At 45.1% G+C, this 20754-nt stretch overlaps 3 protein-coding genes across 7 annotated transcripts in view; 2 read left to right on the forward strand and 1 right to left on the reverse strand.

Moving 5' to 3' along the window:
• micu1 (mitochondrial calcium uptake 1) overlaps positions 1 to 5634 on the forward strand; it is a 32141-nt gene extending 26507 nt beyond the window's left edge. Inside the window, exons 9-12 of the mRNA XM_049007206.1 lie at positions 427 to 564; positions 3078 to 3186; positions 4746 to 4835; positions 4923 to 5634. Coding sequence (XP_048863163.1) covers positions 427 to 564; positions 3078 to 3186; positions 4746 to 4835; positions 4923 to 5086 — 501 coding nt within the window. The 3' untranslated portion in view covers positions 5087 to 5634. The remainder of the gene's footprint in view (positions 1 to 426; positions 565 to 3077; positions 3187 to 4745; positions 4836 to 4922) is intronic.
• A 3068-nt stretch (positions 5635 to 8702) lies between these two features.
• On the reverse strand, positions 8703 to 17116 carry nolc1 (nucleolar and coiled-body phosphoprotein 1). Of its 5 annotated transcripts, none has more exons than XM_049007201.1 (15): positions 16972 to 17116; positions 16309 to 16364; positions 15682 to 15836; positions 15339 to 15448; positions 15029 to 15167; positions 14527 to 14663; positions 13744 to 13861; positions 13439 to 13573; positions 13249 to 13359; positions 12894 to 13160; positions 12472 to 12746; positions 12048 to 12417; positions 10405 to 10541; positions 9849 to 9932; positions 8703 to 9714 (listed from the first exon to the last, which is right to left on the reverse strand). In XM_049007201.1, the coding sequence occupies exons 1-15, from the start codon at positions 17080 to 17082 to the stop codon at positions 9556 to 9558; spliced, it is 2364 nt and encodes a 787-aa protein (XP_048863158.1). In that variant the 5' UTR covers positions 17083 to 17116; the 3' UTR covers positions 8703 to 9555. The 5 variants fall into 5 exon arrangements, with proteins under 5 accessions (XP_048863158.1, XP_048863161.1, XP_048863160.1 ...); XM_049007204.1 differs by having other exon boundaries at positions 12508 to 12746; positions 15029 to 15170; XM_049007203.1 differs by having other exon boundaries at positions 12490 to 12746; positions 15029 to 15170.
• Positions 17117 to 17306: 190 nt separating this feature from the next.
• On the forward strand, positions 17307 to 18112 carry mrps6 (mitochondrial ribosomal protein S6). The gene is made up of 2 exons (XM_049009612.1): positions 17307 to 17877; positions 18018 to 18112. Exon 1 carries the CDS (start codon positions 17500 to 17502, stop codon positions 17857 to 17859), a length of 360 nt encoding a protein of 119 aa, XP_048865569.1. The 5' UTR covers positions 17307 to 17499; the 3' UTR covers positions 17860 to 17877; positions 18018 to 18112.
• The last annotated feature ends 2642 nt before the right edge of the window (positions 18113 to 20754 follow it).

Here is a 20754-nt window from a genome sequence, read left to right on the forward strand (position 1 = left end):
CTATAATCAAAGCGGCAGTATTAAATTCTAAGTGAAAGGTCAAAAAATGAGGTTTTCTGGAATGTAGGGTTTATGTCTGCAGGACAAACTGTTTGGGTCCTGTCCCCATCGCCATATTTAACTTATTCTGCAGCTGTGAATGAGGGAGGGCAGCTTATCCTGTCCAAAGGCGCATCTATGCAGAAAAGTCCTCCATCCTTCAGTCACTCTGACATGTCACCCCATGGTCATTTAAACATGTGTCACTTGTTCCGTTTCTGTGTGGTCACCGCCGAAAGCGTTCATAAACATGGTTGCTCCACACGGTGGCGCTCACGCGCAGCTTCCATGTGCATATCACTCGAGGCCCTGCTGTCCGCCCCTGGCTGAGCGACTCAGGGATGCATAGGTGCCAGGGGTCTGACAGGCTCCTCTCACCCACCGCAGTTCGAGCGCAGTGACCCCGTGGACGGGCACATCACAGAGAGACAGTTCGGCGGGATGCTGCTGGCCTACAGCGGGGTGCAGTCGCGGAAGCTCAAGCAGATGCAGAAAGGTCTGAAGAAGATGTTCAAGGACGCCCAGGTACGGCGGCCCAGGGGCTATGCAGCGGCCCAGCCCAGAGGGAATGCTGTGATATATGTGCTTTTCATTGTCTGTTGATATGTATGTGAATATATTAAATGAATGAAATATATTTCAGATCAGATAGATGCAGTTTGGTCCATAAGTATTTGGACAATGACACAACTTTCGTAATTTCAAGGAATTTGGAATTAAGCGGTCAAGATGGGACTGAGGCTTCACCTTTCATCTTTAATTTAAGGAGTTTTAACATATTGTATCAGCTGTTTTGAACTGTAGCCATTTTATATATAATTCCCCCCATTTACAGAGGCTCAAAAGTAATTGGACAGTTTGCCAATATCATAACTGTAATGATCATTTTTAATACTTGAAGTCCTTTGCAGTCAATGACATCCGGAGGTCTGGAGTGTATCTCCGAATGCTAGGCTTCCTCCTTAGTCATGCCTCACCAGGCCTTGGCTCCTGCTGTCCTCAGTTGCTGCTTGTTCGTTGGACTTTCTGCCTTCGGTTTTTTCTTCAGCAAGTGGAATGCATGACCACTAGGGTTGAGGTCAGGTGACAGGCTCTGCCATTGAGGAATATTCCACTTCTTTGCCATGAAAAGCTCTTGGGTTGCTTTCACATTCCATTTTGAGTCCATTGTCCATTTGCATTGAGTAGCGCCATGTCAGTTTTGCAGAATTTACTGAATCTCAAAAGACTATATAGCCTTATACACTGAGGAATTCATCCTGGTGCTTCTGTCTTTAGTCAAATCAATAAACATTGGTGACCCGGTTCCACTGGAAGCCATACATGGCATATGATAACACTGCCTCTGTCATGCTTTACAGATGATGTGATATGCTTTGGACCACAGTCCGCTCTTTCCCTTTTCCATACTCTCTTCATCCATACAAAGATTTTTTTTCTCCAGACCTGGGCAAGCTTTTTTAAGTGTTTAGAAAGGCTAATCTGGCCTTCGTGTTCTTGAGGGTTACCAGTGGTTTGCACCTTATGATAAATCCTTTGTATTTACTTTCATGAAGTCTTCTCTGAATTGTAGACTTTAGCAACGTGTATTCCTTCTTTTTAAGAATGTAACCAACTGTCGATTGGCCCACTGCTAATGTTACTGCTGTCTCTCTGAGGTTTGGTTTGTATTCTCAGCTAAACAATGACCTGCCTCACTTGCAGTGACAGCCCATTGGCCCTCATACTGAGAGTTCACGGCAGCAGCTTCCAAATGCCAATTCAGAGTCCGTACCGTTTACCTGTTTAATTGTTAATAATAATATGCGGGAACGACCCACACCTGGCCATGAAACAGCTTGTTAGTCAGTTGTCCAGTTACTTTTGAGCCAGTAAAATGAGGGGACTATGTACACAAATTGCTGTAAATACGATATTCTTGTTAAACCCCTTGAATTAAAGGTGAAAATTTATGCTTCACATTTGTATTGATCTATTTGAAATCTATCGTGGTGGCATATCAAGCCAAAATTATGAAAATTGTCAAAAATTCCCCAAAGGAAATTTCCTGCCGCATGTATGTGTGCTGTGTTACTGTTTTTCAATGGAACCATATTGTGTGTGTGTCTGCGTGAAGATCACTCCCATCACAATGTGAGAGGGCCGTCGTCAGGCCCATCTCGTGTTTCTCTCTGGGTCTCTCACTCCATCTCTGTTGCTGTGCTGGCTGCATACATATCACGAAGAGGAAGCTCCCCCCCCCCCTCCCCCCCCCGGGACTCCCCGTCGCCTGACTGACATGCCTGGGCGTCCCGGAGTGATCAGTTCCATTACCAGGGCCCAACCCACACAGGTCACATCTTATGAAGGGTTATGCAGTGGGCGGTAAAGAGCTCTTGGATACGGATGGAAAAGCAGGAGTCACTTGAAATTTCAGTTAAGCCACCTGCAAGTATCATGGTGAAGATGACAGGAATAATGTGACGTGAAGTGATCTCCACAGGGGGGAAAAATGAAAACTACACACACACACACACACACACACACACACACACACACACACACAACCAGAATAGAGGCACCGTTCAAATCTCCAGCCCTGGAGATGAGCCACCTCTGGTATTTACTAGTGATGTAGATAAATCTGATTGTGTAACCAGTAGCCAAGTCAAAAACTGACACCTAAACCATGTAAAACGATCTGGAAAGGTCATCTGTCACTCGCGAAGACGGAACAGATTGGAGCGGAGAGGCTAATAAGTTAGCGGGAGAGAGATGGATGGGAGAGCCAGTGCTGAAGTAGTAACGAAATTTCTCTGGCTTAATATCTGCAGAGCAATGTGTAAATAGTTGGAAGGTGTTGTGTTACATAAGAACAGCGCCATTCTCAGCCATCTGTGACTCGTAGACGAGTCAGATTCAATTGAAAGAAAACACCGGCTTCTGCTCGAGCAAATGTAGCAGGTGGATATTTTTACAGCAACGGCGCGGCTTTGTAATAATCTCGTCCTTGTAAACAGGTAATTAATATGCAGCCCCCCCCCCAACTCTCTCTTTAGGGAATAACTTTTGAGGAGGTGGAGAATTTCTTCACATTCCTGAAGAACGTGAATGACGTGGACACAGCGCTGAGCTTCTACCACATGGCTGGTGCCTCTATTGACAAAGGTACCCCTGTTCTTCCCCTCCAGTTGTCCACATTCTTTTATACTTCCCCTCCCCATTTCTGGCTTTCCCTTCATCCTGTATTTTTGTGATTGTTTTTTTTTCTCTCCTCCTTGTTCCCCAGTCGTCTTTTTTTCATCTGCCAGCAATCCCTCTCTTTCCTAGCCCAGTCCTATCAGCCTGTTTAACGTTCCACATTTGGAGTCCCTGCATCCAGCCAGACCTGGCAGGAATCCCAGCACTGGCATTTCATATTCCTCTCTCCATTCTTCTGTGGAAGCGTGTGGCGTCACGAATGCCGCATGACCGCGGCGCGGCTCCTGGCTCAAATTCAGCAGCGCAGTGCCCCCTGCAGGTCGGCACGGGTACCTGCGTGGCATCGCTGCGTCGATCGGTCGTACGGGGGTCTCGTTCACACCAACAACTTTCCCGCAATTAACTCAGAGCTGCCGCCTGGCAATTACATTCTATCGATGTTGCCAGTTTCGCTCGAGCCGTTTTAACCGACTGGCCTAATAGGAGAAAGACCATCTGTTCCTCCCCATTCTAATGGAGTTTTATATCCGTTCTGCTCACGACATCGCCAGTCTCAGCAGCGTCCCGTCGCTCTGCCTTCACTTCCTGCCCCGTCTGCCCCGTCCGCCCCTGCCCAGACGTAACTGCAGGTGGTCCTTGCATGGCTGATAAACGACCTGTGAATGCTCTGGCTTGTATCACTGGCCCCGTCGGCACGTCTAAGTCACAGGCTGGCCCACAGGAGCTGCGGACGCGTCACCGTCTGCCATGAGCTGCAGAGAGCACTAGCCCCGAATGGCGAAGAGCATTGTGTCCCCCTTGTGTCTCTGACCTGTGTGTGCAGCTCGAACCATGACCTCAGGCTGCCCCCTGGGAACAAGTGCGATCACAGGCTCCTTAATAGGTGGATTTTTAAGTTCTTTTCTAGATGACAGATTTCATGTAGCTTGTTTTGTTGGATTAGAAACGCAGGCCTGAAGATATTTAATTTGAATGCACCAGTTGTCAAGTTAGGCATTGCTTTATTGACTGAGAGATGGTCAGGACACCAGCGCCATCAGTACAGTAATGAGGCCAAGGTGAACAGGCTGCCATCTTAATTGATCTACCTCAAGGCATTCTGTCAGCTTGTAGTCCTCTGTCGCGCTCTCCTGTCTCTCTAATCCCACCCCTGAGTTTATCCAATCAATGCTTCTTATGAGAAGCTCTGGAGACTTTATCGTCTTCTCAGCTATTTTCTTTTTCAGTTTGACTCTTTTTCATTGTCCGGGTTGTTTTGACCATAAGGCACCGTCGTTGGGATCGCTCTGTGCCTGGCTCCGGTTCTGGTCCAGTCTCTCTCCCTTTCTGCAGTCCAGTCCTTCTGAAGCCCCCCTCCCCCACCTTACATAATCGATCGGACCAAGCGATCTGGCGGCCCCCCGACAGCCAGCTTCGGACGTGTCATTCTAGCTGTCCACTCTTTCATTACCCTGGATGCAGTAACGTGGAGAAACGCTTCATCAGCTGTTTTTTCTGCCCCCGCCCCATTCACCCCCCCCCCCCAGCCACCATGAAGCAGGTAGCCCGCACGGTGGCCAAAGTGGAGCTGTCGGACCATGTGTGCGACGTCGTCTTCGCTCTCTTCGACTGTGATGGTAAGCCTGTCCCCCCCCCCCCAGCCCCCACCGCTGACCTCAGCCTGGCTTCACCCTCACTTCCCCGTTTTGGCCCCCTGCCGTTAGGCAACGGTGAGCTGAGCAACAAGGAGTTCATCGCCATCATGAAGCAGCGGCTGATGCGAGGCCTGGAGAAGCCCAAGGATATGGGCTTCACGCGCCTGGTGCGAGCCATGTGGAAGTGCGCCCAGGACACAGCCTGGGACTTCGCCAGCCAGAAGTCGCAGTAGCCCGCTGCGCCGCGCACCGCCAGCAGGGGGCCGATCCTCCAGCCACGTTGGCTCATAGGACTTTGATACCTTAGGGTGAAGTTTTAGGAGGGGGCTGGTTGAATGACTTTCAGCACATCTGCCACAAGTTGTGTAGAAGGGAAGACAAGGAGGGAACTTAAAAGGGGTGGAAAATCCAGGATGTGGTGGGATGGTTTTGGCATTAAAATAAACAGGCAGCACCGGTCAGGCTCAGCTAAACTACATTTCAGCCTAGTGTGTAAGTCATCTTTTCCCTTTTTGCCCACCGGTAGGTGTTAAAAATGCTTTACACTAATACACTTCTAGAATGTCCTGCTATACTTGGAACCTTCTTTAAAGCTAATGAGCTTTGAAATGCTATACTTTTTTTCTCCTTAAAGTGTGTGTGTGTATGTGTGTGTGTGTATTCCATGACTGATGCGACTGGTTTCTAACCTTATTTTACATGAATTCCTGCCTGATGACGCCTTTGAGGCTGCTGTGCCAACGCCTGGTTATAAATAAACGTTTGACCGGTGATACTGAGAGCAGACGGGCTTAATCCTGCTGGTGTATGTCTGTGGCCCTTCTGATCGCATCACGATTAGAGGAGTGGTGCCAGGTGGGGGGGGGGGGCATGCTTCTGTCAGCATTCTTTTGACTGAGGTGAGGACACCGATCCCCCCGTTTGCTCACTCTCACACAGGCCCAAGGAGCATTCCCATCTCACTCTCGAATAGCCTGGGACACACCTAAGGAGCGTCCACATCTGGATCACCGTCTCACTCTCACACACACGGCCTAAGGAACATCTCCATCTCACTCTCACACACACTTAAGGACCTTCCCCATCTCAGTCTCACACACACTTAAGGACCTTCCCCATCTCACCCTCACACACACTTAATGACTGTCCCCATCTCACTCTCATACACACTTGACTGTCCCCATCTCACCCTCACACACACTTAATGACTGTCCCCATCTTACCCTCACACACACTTAAGGACTGTCCCCATTTCACTCTCACACACACTACGGTTGTTCAGAATTCAATTGCGAATGGCCCTTAAATTTCAATTCATTTTGTGAATTTGAATTGATTTTGAGTTGCAGATGAAAACGGGATGCAGAATTGCAATTAAAAATTGAATTTAAGGAAGCAGAATTAAAATGTAATTGAATTCAAAGAAACTCATATATACAAGTGCAGTTTTTAACAACACGGCTTAATATTTCATGAACATTTACACATACACTTAAGACAGCATATACTATATCATCATTATAATTGTCATTGATACTGAAAGGATGCAACACTTGAAGTGTCACCTACAAAATAAATAATTTGACTATCATTTTGTGTACCATGGTGAATTTAGTCAAAGTCGAGTTTCCCCCCCCAAAGTCAGTGTTGGCTATAATGACTGCAGTGCCCAACTGGAGAAATATCTCACACTGTATGCCTGAGTCAACCATGTTTAGCAGAGGAAGCTGACCCTTACTGGAAGCCAAACCAGTATTCCAGATCTGCCTGTAAACACTGCCACAGCAGCTTTGAGAATCTTCAGTGTTGCAGGAACAATATGGCAGAATGTTGCAATCAAAATTATAAAATATTTGAATTTTTTTTTGATGAAATGTAACAATATTGAACAATGAGTCGTGTATTGGAATAAAGCTTAATTGCATTTTCCATAATGTTGTTTTTAGCTATAAAACTACAGTTGAACTGAAAGACAACTTGTTCTATGCATAAGAAAATAGGAGCAACTACATGAAATATTTTTTGCCATGTATAGTTTAATTTACTTTGAATGTTAAAATAATAAACATAATCAGTAAATAAAAAAAAAGAAAATATAACGTTTGGCAACTGATTCAAACCCTACAGGGACTTTTGGAAACTCATGAAAAGTGCTGGGTTATTCCATTTATATTCAACAAATGGTCGTTTCATCAGCATTTTTGATTTTGATGAAATTTGGTATGGGAATTACACATCCCTTCCAGAACTGTTTTTGTTAATTAAAAAAAATCCTTCGAGTGATAACACCTTTTTCCTGTAGTTGAGCTAAGTAGCGGTAATAGTAAAAAAGAAAGTACTCCGCATTATGAATACTTTATGAAGTTCTCATGTATAATGCGCCATAGATACCTTTATAATGCATTATAGTGGTCGGTATAACCATTAAGAATGCTTTGTACTGCATTATAAAGGTATCTATAGTGTATTATAGATGAGAACTTAAGGAAGTCAGTTTATGCATAATAAATATGGGTATAATGTGTTATGCCTTTTTATAAATATAGTATTTATAATCTATCCATTATCCTATTCAGGGTCGTGGGGGATCCGGAGCCTATGGGCACAAGGCAAGGAACAACCCAGGATGGGGCACCAACCAATCACAGGGCACAGTCACACACCATTCACTCATACAAGTACACCTGTGGGCAATTTAGTAACCCCCATCAGCCTCAGCATGACTTTGGACTGTGGGGGGAAACCAGAGCACCCGGAGGAAACCACAACGATATGGGCAGAAAATGCAAATTTCACACATGGAACCTCAGCAGAGGCTCAAAGCCAAATCTCAGAGGTGTGAGGCAACAGTGCCAACCACTGCAGCATCATACTGCTCCTGCGCTGTATAATGTATATCCTAAATCGCAACCTTTGTGATCTGCTAATCGTGTTTCAAACCACTATCTCAATTTGAAATTGACAAATCATTCAACCCTAGGCATCCCCATCTCATTCTCATACACACACCTAAGGAGCCTCGTCATCTCACTGTCACACACACACCCAAAGAACATCCACATCTCACTCTCTCACACGCCTAAGGAATAACCCAACCCCATCTCACTCTCTCACACGTCTAAGGAGCAACCCAACCCCATCTCACTCTCAGTTGCTCAGATCAGATTAAGCTGAAGCAGCAGGATAATCTGAATTCCATGTCCACCGCTGCTGCTGCTGGTTCTGTGCCACGCTGCTGATCAGATCTCTGCCAGTAAGCATAGCTCACAGCGGACCAGTTCTGAGACAGCCAATCCACACCCCAACCACCTAATGTTCCAGCCTCTGGTCACTTCAGGGAGAAGACGCTGTAAATTTAGATACCCAAGACATAGTCATATAATGCCCAGTGTGAATGCTCATTGTGTCAGTGCTGTGCTGCAGCAGAGCGTCAGAGATATCCTCAAGCATCATTCCATGTGATTTTGCGTCAAAGATGAATTCACTGCATTGTTAACTGGCACTTGCTATAAATGCAAAACTTCACTCTGATCAAAGGTTCTATACTGTGGGGATTCCACTTATGTGAACTCAGCACCTAAGCAGTATTATGAAATTGTCAGTCTTAGTGTAGTGTCAAGTCTGGAAAGTTGAGCCCTGAAAAACCACTTACAGTGCCTAATTATTTCACAAGCCCTGGGATGACGCATCACTGCGGTCCTGTCACCATTAATGAACACGTCCTCGAGAGATTCTAGGGCTGCCTGTAATTGGGAACGGTCTGGAAAGTGTCTGCAAGGCGAATCATGATCGAAACAGCATGATGCTGGATAGAGCAATCTGGCGCAAGAGACTATGTCTGAACACCAATTAAGATTGTAGCTTTAATTACAGTAACGTTGATTATTAAGACAAGCCAAAATAAGGAAGATTTCAGAACTCAATTCATCAAAGTTAAAAAGGTGGGGGGGGGGGGGCAGCACCCATATGTGGCTCCACCCCTAAAACTGGGATCCCAGCTCGCTCAGTATATCGTAGCTTTATCACCACCAACATACTGGCTGTGCCTCAACACTGTTCCTGGCCATTGCAACAAAAACATGTGAATGGTAAATGAAAAACACAGACATATGTACATAAAACCTTATTATCATAAGGGTGAGGTTTGACCATATACAAACAGCTTGAGCACATAAGCTACCAGTCAAAAGTCAGGCTGAAAATTAGCACTAAGTAGCCACAATCCAAGTACCGCTCCCCCCCCATACACAAAAAAAAAAGCCATCCCACCTCTCGCATCACCATCATCGGCTATTGCAGACACCAGAGACCAAAATTAAACAAATGAATCTCAGCTGGGCTAAACAGTATTATTAACCGAACAGTAAAATTCCGGCAACTTTAATCAGTAAGGGAAGAACATCTGAAATCTAAATTGGTAACGCAACTGAACAGATCTAATGATGATTCTTTTTGTAATGGCACCACCTGCTGGTACTCTACTGCATCCACAGCCAACTAAAATCAAGATGACAGCTCAGGATGTGTTTGAGAAAGAGAGAGAGAGAAAAAAAAAAGTCCAGCCTCTGACTACTTCACAAAACACAATTTGAATTAACCATCTCCAGTCCATCCTAGATAAAAGAAAAAGTGTCAGAACTGGTTTGCAGTCACATAGAAACCAAGGATGCGAACAGTTCCTGAGGAAAAGGTCCACGGGCTTTCAGTCGCTGTCGAACTTGATGGAGTTCACCGAGGTGGAGATGGCCCCGCCGATGTAACTGCCGCGCTTCTTCTTTGTCTTCTCGTGCCGGAAGGACTTGCCCTTGGTGTATTTGAGCACGTTGTTGGCCTTCTGACCCCAGTCACCACTCGCTCCAATCTGAGACACAGAGGTAGTGGGGGGGGGGGGATGGTGGAATACAGGGTTTAATTGTGGAAAAGCAAACAATCCAAAAAAAGCAGCACCCCGTGTGTCAGTGTTTAAAACATCTTATGACACGATCTGAAGTTTACCTTGGCTTCAAAAGAGTTGTCTGCAAACCGAGGATCCACCTCAACTTCTTCCTCTCTTATTCTACGGAAAGGAGCATGGGATGTCTTTAGAGATCACGGGAGAGAGAGAGACATTAGTCACTGGGTGTCGGGTGAGGGGGCCCAGAGAGCAGGGGTCAGACCCACTGTGTAGGAGCTCAACCCAAACTCAGACGCCTCAAACAGCAGCAGGTGCAGCAGTTACATTGCAGGCCAACGGTGAGATACACAATTGTGAAACTAGACAAACATCACGCCGGTGCAATTAAAACAGCTTGCTGATAGGAACACCAACAGAATTTATATACACCCAAGTCTTTTGATAAAAGCTCACTGTAGATTAAACTGCTGGTTCATTTGCATGTCATCACTCACTGGCAGTTTCCATGCTACAACATTATGTAAATTTGTCTTGTTTCATCTGCGTTGTTCCTGCATCCTTGTCATCTGATGCTGCCATTTGCTGTTCTCTAACGCACTGCTAACTGAGACTGAGAGAGCTTGGTTCCCACAGCCCAATGCACCCAGGCAGCAGTACCTTCTGCTTGGTCTGGGGGAAGGATTGTGGTGTTGTGGCAGTCACTTTCTTGCCCTTGGGCGTTTTTATCTTCTCCTCCTCCTCCTCACTTTCTGATGACGAAGATTCTGTGTCGTCTTTTGCTTTGACATTTGGACCTGTGGAGAATTTGAGTCTTAATATCTGAAAGTATTCCGATATAAATAAAAACCTTGAATATGCTAGCTGACATGGCTATTTTTGATAAATATATTTTCGATATATATATTTTTGATAAATGACCTTACTGGCCTCAGAACTATACGATCCTGACAAAGAAAAAAAAAAACATTAATCCTGATTTTTTTTTTTTTTTTTTTTGCTTAGAACTGCGATTGATTCTCTGAAATGATTCTCAAAATTAAAACGTTTACTGTACTCAAACTGCAAAAGGAAATGCAACAAATCATAATTGTGCCAAACAAATCCAGGCCCTTAATAACAACAGAAAGGAAACGCTTAATTGGCCATCCAACCAGGACAACCAAAACGGCCGTACCAAACGTTCCAGCACCAAACATGCCAGTGTGGTACTTAGGGGTGGAACTTGAAACACTTTGTCGATCTGTTACAAAAATAGACTGCCTCTGAAACGCAATACAACTGGTGTCTTGAAAACAGTTGTGAACTAGCATAACAAGAAATAAACTACTTTGTATAACAGAATATGACAGCAGGGTATTAGAAAATTTCTAAGTATCGCAATGTGAAATATTGGGGTATTTACGAAACAACCCGTCGGAGTGTTTTACACAGCAAGAATGAAAATGATTATCAGAACGCATGCAGTGCTTGAAAATGAATAATTAGAAATGCAAAACCTGCCACGTTTTTTTCCCGACGAGAGTAAAATTTCTTTAGCGAGACTTAAGCTCCCTGCACTATAATGTCCGCAACGAACTGAAGGTAATAAAAAGCTTGATCTTAACCTAGCTGACTGGTGAAGTGAGAGTTGCATGTGTACAACATGCGATGTTAGTATTTCAGTTACATATTGTACAGCCCTATAATATACAGCCATTTTTCGAATTCATTACCCCGCCTAACGGTGTGATGTCATTTGGTGCCGGTACTAGTTCTTAAAAGGTATTGGTTTTCCATTAGCATAAGTACTGTACTGGTACTTTCTTGAAGAACCAAAAGTAAGGTACCTGTTGAAGTGGAAAAACTCCCTTTAAAAAGAATGCAGAATTATGGCAGACTTGAGACACTCCGGAGAAAAGTAGGAGCGCTTTGATCCAGCTAACGCAATATAATGCAGAAGAACTGTTGTAATTTAGAAATGAGTTCGCATAGAGGCGTGAACTGTAATCTCAGTTTTCTTAGGATTAATTGTGCAGCCCTAACTGAGGTCCCGGCTACGCATTTCGCATACATGGAATGCGTCTCATACATTTCAAATCGAGGGGAAAAACTAGTCTGTCACATGAATACTTTCCTTTGATTTCTCAAACTTGACCTTAAGGACAAATTGGTAGTGAATAAGAAAAAAGGCATTAAAGCCCTTAACATATGGTTTTGTGTCCGAGTCACTACCTGGACTAATCCACTTCTTTATTGGTTCACAGGCTGATTGACGGCCTCCCTCTCCAATAACTTTGCAACAGGCTGTGCTGAACTCTTACTTTTAGCTGAAGGGGTAGACTTTGCAGGAGTCTTCTTCTTGGGCACCTCCTCCTCCTCAGAGCTGCTGTCACTAGATGATGACGACTCTGCGGGTTTTGATGCTGCGGGGGTGGATGTTTTGGGTGTAGCTGCTTTCCCATTGGCCAGAGAAGGTTTCACAGCTCTTTTCTTGGCCTCTGTCTCCGAGTCAGAGCTGTCAGAGGAGTCTGAGGTACACTGTGCAGCCTTCCCCTGTTCCTGACTTTTAGCAGGTGTAGCCTTGGCAGGCGTGGCCTTATTGGGTACAGCCTTAGCAGGCGTGGCCTTATTGGGTACAGCCTTCTCCTGTTCCTCTTCACTAGAGCTGTCAGAATCATCACTGCTGCTGGCCTTGGCGACGGGCGTGGCCTTGGCGACGGGCGTGGCCTTGGCGACGGGCGTGGCCTTGGCGACGGGCGTGGCCTTGGCGACGGGCGTGGCCTTGGCGACGGGCGTGGCCTTGGCGACGGGCGTGGCCTTGGCGACGGGCGTGGCCTTGGCGACCTGAGTTTTCGGTTCCTCATCAGAGTCAGAGCTGTCACTGTCCGAATCAGAGTCAGAGCTGGCAGCCTTGGGTCTAGCTTTAGGAGTAGATTTTGGGGTTGGGGTCACTGCTGCCTTTTTTGTGACCGCAGCCTTGGGGGTTTTCTTGGCGCCGTCATCCTCAGAGCTGTCAGATTCTGAAGGGAAAAGAGGACAGGAGAGAAATACAGGCACGTGAACCATAGCTTGCACCAAAGATCAAAAACACAAACACTTTATACAAGATCTCAGATTATACCAAATGACTCCTCAGTGCCAATGGTACATCGAGTCTCCCCCCTCACCCGAATCCGATGATGACGTCTCATCCTTTTTCTGAGGCACCGTTTTTGTGGGGGGCGTCTTTACTGCTGCAGGTTTTGGCTGTGCTCCTTTAGCCGCTGGCTTCGCCACGACCTCCTCATCTTCGTCATCTGAGCTGGAAGAGGAAGACGACTCCTTCTTAGCAGCCGCCTTAGCTGCCTTGGCGGGCGGGGTCTTGGTCACTGCCGCCTTGCTGGGAACCGTCTTCACCGCAGTCTTCTTCGTCACTTCCTCCTCCGAGCTGGAGTCTTTAAGAGAAGCAGAAGCTTAACACCCTTTGACATCATTGGTCACAAGGAAAGATTAGGAGGGGGGGGGGGTGCTCAGAAAGCTTACCTGAGCTTGAGCTGTCAGAGCTGGATTCTGCCTTCTTGGCTGCAGGTTTAGCGGCTGCATGCTTGCCCGGGACAGCCTTCACTGGAACAGCCTTGGCCGGAGTGACTTTGACTAGAAGCGGATTCAAAGTCAGGAACCAACCTGGGAACCTCGACCACATCGTGACAACGATGAGGGCAGGAGAACTTACCGGCCACCTTCTCTTCATCGCTGCTGTCGCTGCTGCTGTCGCTGCTGCTGTCGGCCTTGGTGGCCCCCTTCTGCCTCGCCACTTGGGTAGGAGCCTTCTGCACGGATGGCGGGGGCGGGACTGCACTGTACAGCTCTGAAACATCAAGCAAGTCCCAGGCAGCAGCTATAGTATGGCATTTCAGCTCAGAGCTTACATTTTCTCCTCTTTCATTCAACCGAATTTGCTGAAGATGCAACACTTATAGGCTAAACTATAATTAATGTGTACCTCGTTATAAAGAGCTAAGAGAGCTGAGTAGTTACCCGGCTTATTCTTCTTACGGGGGGGCGGCTCCTCCTCTTCAGAGGTGGATTCTTCACTACTAGACTCTGCTGCTTTGGGTGGGGGCGGTTTCACAGGTGCGGGGGGTTTGACAGCTTTCTGCAGGGAGAGGCACGGCCTTTAACATTTGCAGGGTGACCATGGGAAGGCTAAAACCTAACCACAGTGCCACAGAAAACAATCATCTAATATCCCAAACTTATTAGGTCTTAAACAGGCGTTTACAAATTCATGTCACCTTGTTAACTAGTGCAGAGAATGCATCTCTCAGACCCAGATGCTCCCCTTAGTCTGACATTAAAGTTGTAGACTCTTAAAACTGGTCAAGTTGTGAAATGGAGCAGCATGCAGGCTGCAGTGCCCCTTCCAATGCTTATGGAAGTTTTACTTGCATCAAAATGTTCTGCGGGCAGAATGAAAAATGATTGGTTATCTCTCTGAACCAATCAGATTATAGAGGAGGTCCAAGCGGCTAATTGGTTGGTCCCATCTCCTCCAGCTACTTGGACCCACAAAACATTTTTGCGTAAGCAACCCCCCCACGAGCCCTTCGCATACTTCAGTGATATAAGCCAGAAAGCACTCACTAACCTAGACTGTAATGTACAGAATGACCAGATGAATAATGGGTAATCAGTGTAAAACCCATTCTTTATAAATAGTAGCTAATCATAGATAATTACAAAGCAAGCTTGACCAATAATTCATGTAAAACAGGAGATCCCTGAAGACGCGGGCAGGCGACAGGCGGGACCCTCACTCACCTTGGCTGGCTGCTCATCCTCCGAGTCACTGGAGCTGTCACTGCTGCTGCTGGATTCTGTTTTCTTTTGAAGGGAGGCCTTAGGGGGGCCTGCTGTTTTGGGGACGGCAGCCTGTTTAGGGGTGGTCGCCTTAGTTCCTACACAATCAGCAAGAGACATCGTGTTAGGGTGTACACACACTAGGTAATTCGTACCATGTTTGACCCCCAAAGTCTAGGTTGTCTGACCGCTCCATACTCCCACTTCTTCAAAGAGGCCCAGGCACGGTTCAGTTTGAGGTCTGTGTGCCGTCATGCTCAAAATGACTCCAAAGACGACACAGGATACGCATGTTAATCATGAACTCCATTGTGCTGTGCGACAGTGCTGTTCATGTTCACGAAACATGAAGACCCCCTCCCCAGATCCCTATGTCACAACATCCCCTCTTACAAGCTACAAGAAATGGTCCTTAAACCGTGCAGTAAAATACCCCCATTAAGGACATATATAACAGATTCACCGGCAGCGGGGGTCTTTGCCGCCCCCTCGTCCTCAGAGTCCGAGCTCTCACTGCTGGAGCTGGTGTCCTTCTTGCGCACCGGCTGGGGCTTCGCTGGGGTCTTAATTGGAGCTTTAGCGGGGGCCTTGGCCGGGACCTTCTGCTAGGATCAAGGTAAACAAGCACAATCAGCGTAGATCAAATTACTGGCGGAGACATTCGCTCAACAGCCCTTGAAGACCTGTGAAGGAACAGCAAGAGCTCCTCTGATCTCTTTCATTGGTTCTGTCCATGGTCCATCCCTTGCCCTCTTTAGCAGGTGCCCTCTTACCTTTGCTGGGGCCTTGGATTCCTCCTCATCCTCAGAATCGCTCGAATCTTCACTGCTGCTGCTCTCTTTCTTGGCAGCTGCTGCTTGCTTCTTTGTTGGGGCCTTAGTCACTGAAGGACATGGAGTAAGTAAGTACACGCATACCCATCCTCTTCCACTAACAAATGAGTATTCCATTCCAATTGGGACATAGACTGACAGTGTAAGATCTCACAAAAAAAACACAACATTTCCAAATATAAAATCATATATACAGCTTATTTTAGAGATGAAAACCCATGTAACCTTCCAGCACAGCTGTGCACATTCGTCCTGGAGCCCAAGCACCAGCGAGAGGTTGTACCTGCAGGGGCAGCCTTGGCCGGCGGGCTGGGCTCCTCCTCGCTGCTGGATTCCTCGCTGCTGGATTCCTTCTCCTTCTTCGTCTTTTTGGCCAAGGGGCCACTCTTCTCCGGCAGGCCATTGCTCAGGGCCTTGCGCTTCTTCGATTTCGGTGACCTGACACGCAAGCAAAAAAAAATACAAATAAATCCAATACTATCAAAAACAGGACATCGGAGCAGTTTGTCACACTCCTGAAATCTGAAAGGAATAGCAATAGATTTTAGCTAAATCTAGATGCGGGATGAATATTATGGCACCATTTTAAAATACTCCTGATTGGAAACCAACGACTGACAGAACACAATGATCCCACCCTAGATTTTCAAACCCAAAAAATTGATTCCATCACTATGTAAGTCATAGTCAACCAATCTTGAAACCACACACACAAAAATAAAAAAATGAAAAACCCTGATCACAACTAAGGAATAACACTAGAGCAAACACCACATCTAAATGACCTCAAAACAGGCATTGGGAGTTTTACAAAGACAGTTTTCTCCCCACGTGCTGATTTCCATTCAGTATTAAGTAAGTTTACTGTAAGTTTCACAAAGGAAAAACTGCAAAAACAGAAGGTTCTTACTTCACCCAGAAGTTAAAGATGTCCAGAAGGCTGTCTGCATTTTGGTCCTGGGGTTTCTGAAGATTTATAAGACAATACAGGGATATTATTAAAATACACTATTTTGCATTAACAGCTCACAGGCGACTAAATAAACATTATCAATTATTACATTATTAATTTTCATCATTAGTTTTGCGTGATATCCAAATACTACCCAGAAAAATCGACTACTGAGCCGCCACATTCTTACCTTTATCGAACTATATTAACATAAACGATTATTCTGTTTATTTTCTCGAGTGACAGACAAAGAATGTGTCATGTAGTCTGAAAGGCAACGCAAGCTATATAGATGCGCCGTACAAAGCGATAAATTCACAAGTTGCAGTTTACTACGCCAGTGAATAAACAAATATATATATATATATTTCACCAATTTGGGATTTTGTTTTTGTCAAAGCAATGTTAAATTATTCATGTTCATTCCAGGGGCTTGTTCAGTAAAACTAGAAACTATTATACATTTAGATATTTTACGAAATAGGCCGGCCCTCACGTGTTCGTAATACTCAACGTGTGATCCACGTTTCTCGACGCCGGTAATATAGGCGACCTATTGAGGAGAAACAAAGGCCACACAAACAGTTTATAACAACCGCTGTATCCTCCCTAGGTACTCACCACTTTAGCCTTCTTCAAGAACTGTTGCGCAGCCTTAGTAAACTTATTTTCCAGGAGAAACGAGTACACATGCTGGTACAGATCGCTAGGGACAGCACTCAGCTCGGCCATCTTTGCTGCAGACGTAATGAAAATGAAGCGCAGATGAAGCGGCGAAGTCAGACACGTGCCTGTAGGTCAACGGCGCTTGAATGACGTCATTACGTTAAATGGACCGTACTTCCGCGGTGCGGAAACGTTTACATCCGAAAACTTGTTACCGTGTCAAAGAAACAGACTATTCTGATCACGTATGAATAACTAATATCGATTACATTTTCAAAGTTAATATTTTTCCAAAAGAATAAAAATTTACAGGACGAAGGGGCGTGGCTTATGCTCACATTTTCAACGTCTCTATTCCCCGCCTCCTGCGTAATGACACAATAATGGCCGCTTCTTGAGACAGACTGTCATGCTGGAAATCGTGCTGTTTCGTCTTTGAATTATTGTCATTGGTGCCTACGTGTTACAGTTTTGCGGCCAGTCATGCCAAGATACGAGCTTACTTTGATACTGAAGGCGATGCAGAGGCCGGAGACCATTGCTACTCTTCGGCGTACGGTGGAGACCTTGATTGAGAGAGGCGCTGTTGTTCGAGGACTGGAGAACCTGGGCGAGAGAGCATTGCCCTACAAAATCTCAAGGCATGGCATCCGCCATACGCGGGGCGGCTACTTCTTGCTAGATTTTTACTCCCAGTCTGAAATTCTACCGTCTTTCCTGGATCATCTGAAGCGCGACGTTGATGTGGTGCGGCCCACAGTGTTGAGAAAAGAGACGGCGATCACTCGCTGCTGTTTCCCAGAGCCCGAAAAACCCAAGGACGCGCTCCCACGACGGAAATGAACGGACCTGCGAATACTCGTACGTTTTAGATGTCAGGCTTCTGCAGCATTTTGGGATCCACCTGAAGGTCCTTTTTACCGCACTGTTATTATAGGCCTAATGAATGTTGTTGTTTAGGATTGACCATATCAAACATTTATCCTGTCTTTTTTTTCCAGACCTGTGACAAACTTGGAAGGCTACGCTCCAGAGTTGAACTTCTGCAATTTTGTAAATATGTCTACATAATAAACGCCACTTTGTATATCTTGAATTTTGTTATTCTTGTCCTACTGTCTGTTAGAGGTGTACTTAACATGCCAGGCTTCCAGCAAAAAACCTCTGAACATAAACTGTTGAATCTAAAATGCACTTTTCAGAAACTTGTTTTGACCGACTTTTTTGAATTAACTGCTTCTGGTCTGAACGGCTAGCATTTTGTGTGTTTTAGCTTAAAAATGTGTATTGATTCCCTCATTCATTCATCTGTTTTCATAAATGCTTATTCAGTGCAGGGTCACTGTGCCCCGCAAGCCTGTTGCAGGACACCTTGAACAGAAGAATTGTTCATTCATTACCTCCACATTTATAGGTGAGAGTTTAGTACATTACAATGTAAAATGTAAGTTACCCTTGTATGTGAAACTTACATAAGTGGTGTGGGTTAGAATGCCTGTTATTCCGAAAAACCTCAGCTAGATGAATACACAGTGCTTTCATTGAAGCCCACAGTACTCAGTAGCTGAAAGTTTTATTTATTTGTTTTTGCAATGTTCAATCCAAAGCATCTTAGTTTCAACCATTTGTATTGCTGAGTACTTTATTGGTACAATGAAGTCTAAGAACCATACTTAAAGGGGATTACGAGTTAACAAATCATGCTACCACCAATTAATGCCATTATTTGGCAATGTTTCAGGTTTAATGATATTGCTATTTTGACTGAAGTACTATTACCGTTATCACCAGTTAGACAACAAAACCAGCACTTAAAACTTTAAAACACTAGGATAACACTCGCAAAATAATAAACAAAAAAGTTTCTTAGATGGCAGAGGTTTCTGGAGGAGCAGGAAGCCTGTGTTGTTATAGCTGATAATTATGATGTTTGCCCATTTAGACATAGGCCCTTTTTGCTTTGTGGTGCACTGCCAAATAGCCAAAAGCAACCCCCTTACGTCTTCTTCCTTCTAATGAAATCAGACTTCTGATTACTTCAAACACTCAACAGCTGTGTGATGATCATCTGACTAGCTTTGTTCCTGACACTGCTATTGAGCCTGCAGAATGTTCTGTGTATAGAGCAAGCAGGACAGAGGCTTGTGTGTTATTATTAATATCTACTGCAGCCTGTATCACAAAGCTGGTAACTTGTTGAATTTGAGGTAGTCTTGGCAAAATGTAAGTGAATGGAGATTAAGTCCATTTAAATCCAACAAGTTATCTAGCTAACGAACAAATTTCACTTTGTGATATAGGCTCCTGTTGTATAGCTAAGGACGTTGTTGACAAACGATGCTTAAAGTGCCGTTTTTTTTTACACGAAGGGGGTGATTGAAAGTAATCATGAACGTAATCCTGACTGTATATATACCCCCCCCAAGTACAAGTAATGGCAAATTAGCATTTGGAAAGCTATACGCTGCCATTGATAATAAGCTGACGGGGCATCCTGATAGGGTTCTTATTGTAACAGGGGACTTCAAACAGGCGAATCTCAAAACAGGATTGTTTGATTTCCACAAAAATGTGATCTTTCCCATGAGGGAGAGCAGCATTCTGGATTGGGTCTACACCAACATACAAAAGCCAATACAAGTGTTTCCCAGTCGAAAGCTGTGGATGAAGAACTGTATGCAGGCTCTGCTGAGAGAACAAGCAAGACTCCAAAGCAGCACAAGGGAACCTTAAGAGAACCATCAGAGAGGCCAAGTGTAAATACAAACAACGCATTGAGGAACACATCGTGAACAACATCCCATGCAGCATGTGGGATGGAATTAAGGTACTGACGGATTATAGGACTAACATTTGGCAACTCATTGACAAAACAAGTCTTTCAGATGTCCTGAATCATTTCTTTTGCTCATATTGACACACGAGAAGGAGGTGCTGCACCCTACAACACACTACCTGCAGGTGTACAGTCACTGGTTCCACAGCTCCATCAGGTGAGATCCACCCTTCAGAACATCAATGCTAACAAAGCCATTGGCCCAGACAAACACTGAAGACATGCGCAGCTCAGCTTGCAGGTGTCTTCACCAATATATTTCAGGTCTTGCTACAACATGAGGCTGTTCCAACATGTCTCAAATCCTCCGTCATAGGTTTGGGACCCTAGAAGTCAGACAGGAAGTGCCTGACAGACTATTGGATATCACCCAGTTGCTAGGGCACCCATAACGATGAAGTGCTGTGAGTATAAAGACTCTCAGCCACAGAGTACTCAAGTAGTTGGCCGAAACAAAACCTTTCTGGACCTGAACTTTCCACCTCTATCTGTTATGGATTACTTTTGTGAGTCACTTTGCCTGTCAAACTGACCAACTTGGTACAGCTTCCATATTAGTTTTCGAACAGCTGCAACACAGTGTACAGTACATTCAGTAATTTCCTGAAATGAATCTTCGAGACAACAAAATTAAAGCAGAAAGCCTTCCCAATGCAAGTATGCTTGTTTACTATGGAAAATATCAGCCAAGTTCATCTTGAGGTTATTGCCACCATTAAGTGGATTAACCAAATAAAAAATTAAGTAATATATTAGACTGATGAAAGCCTCTCCTAAAAAAATCTAAAAATCAGACCATTCCAAACGATTTGCATCCTTCAACCATGCATTTATCTTTAACTTTCAAGTTTTATTGTCACGTTAATTAGCATGTTTAAGCTGTTAAGTTTTGTCAGCAGTGC

Source organism: Brienomyrus brachyistius, chromosome 3 (assembly GCF_023856365.1).
Source record: "Brienomyrus brachyistius isolate T26 chromosome 3, BBRACH_0.4, whole genome shotgun sequence".
NCBI classification, from domain to species: Eukaryota; Metazoa; Chordata; class Actinopteri; order Osteoglossiformes; family Mormyridae; genus Brienomyrus; species Brienomyrus brachyistius.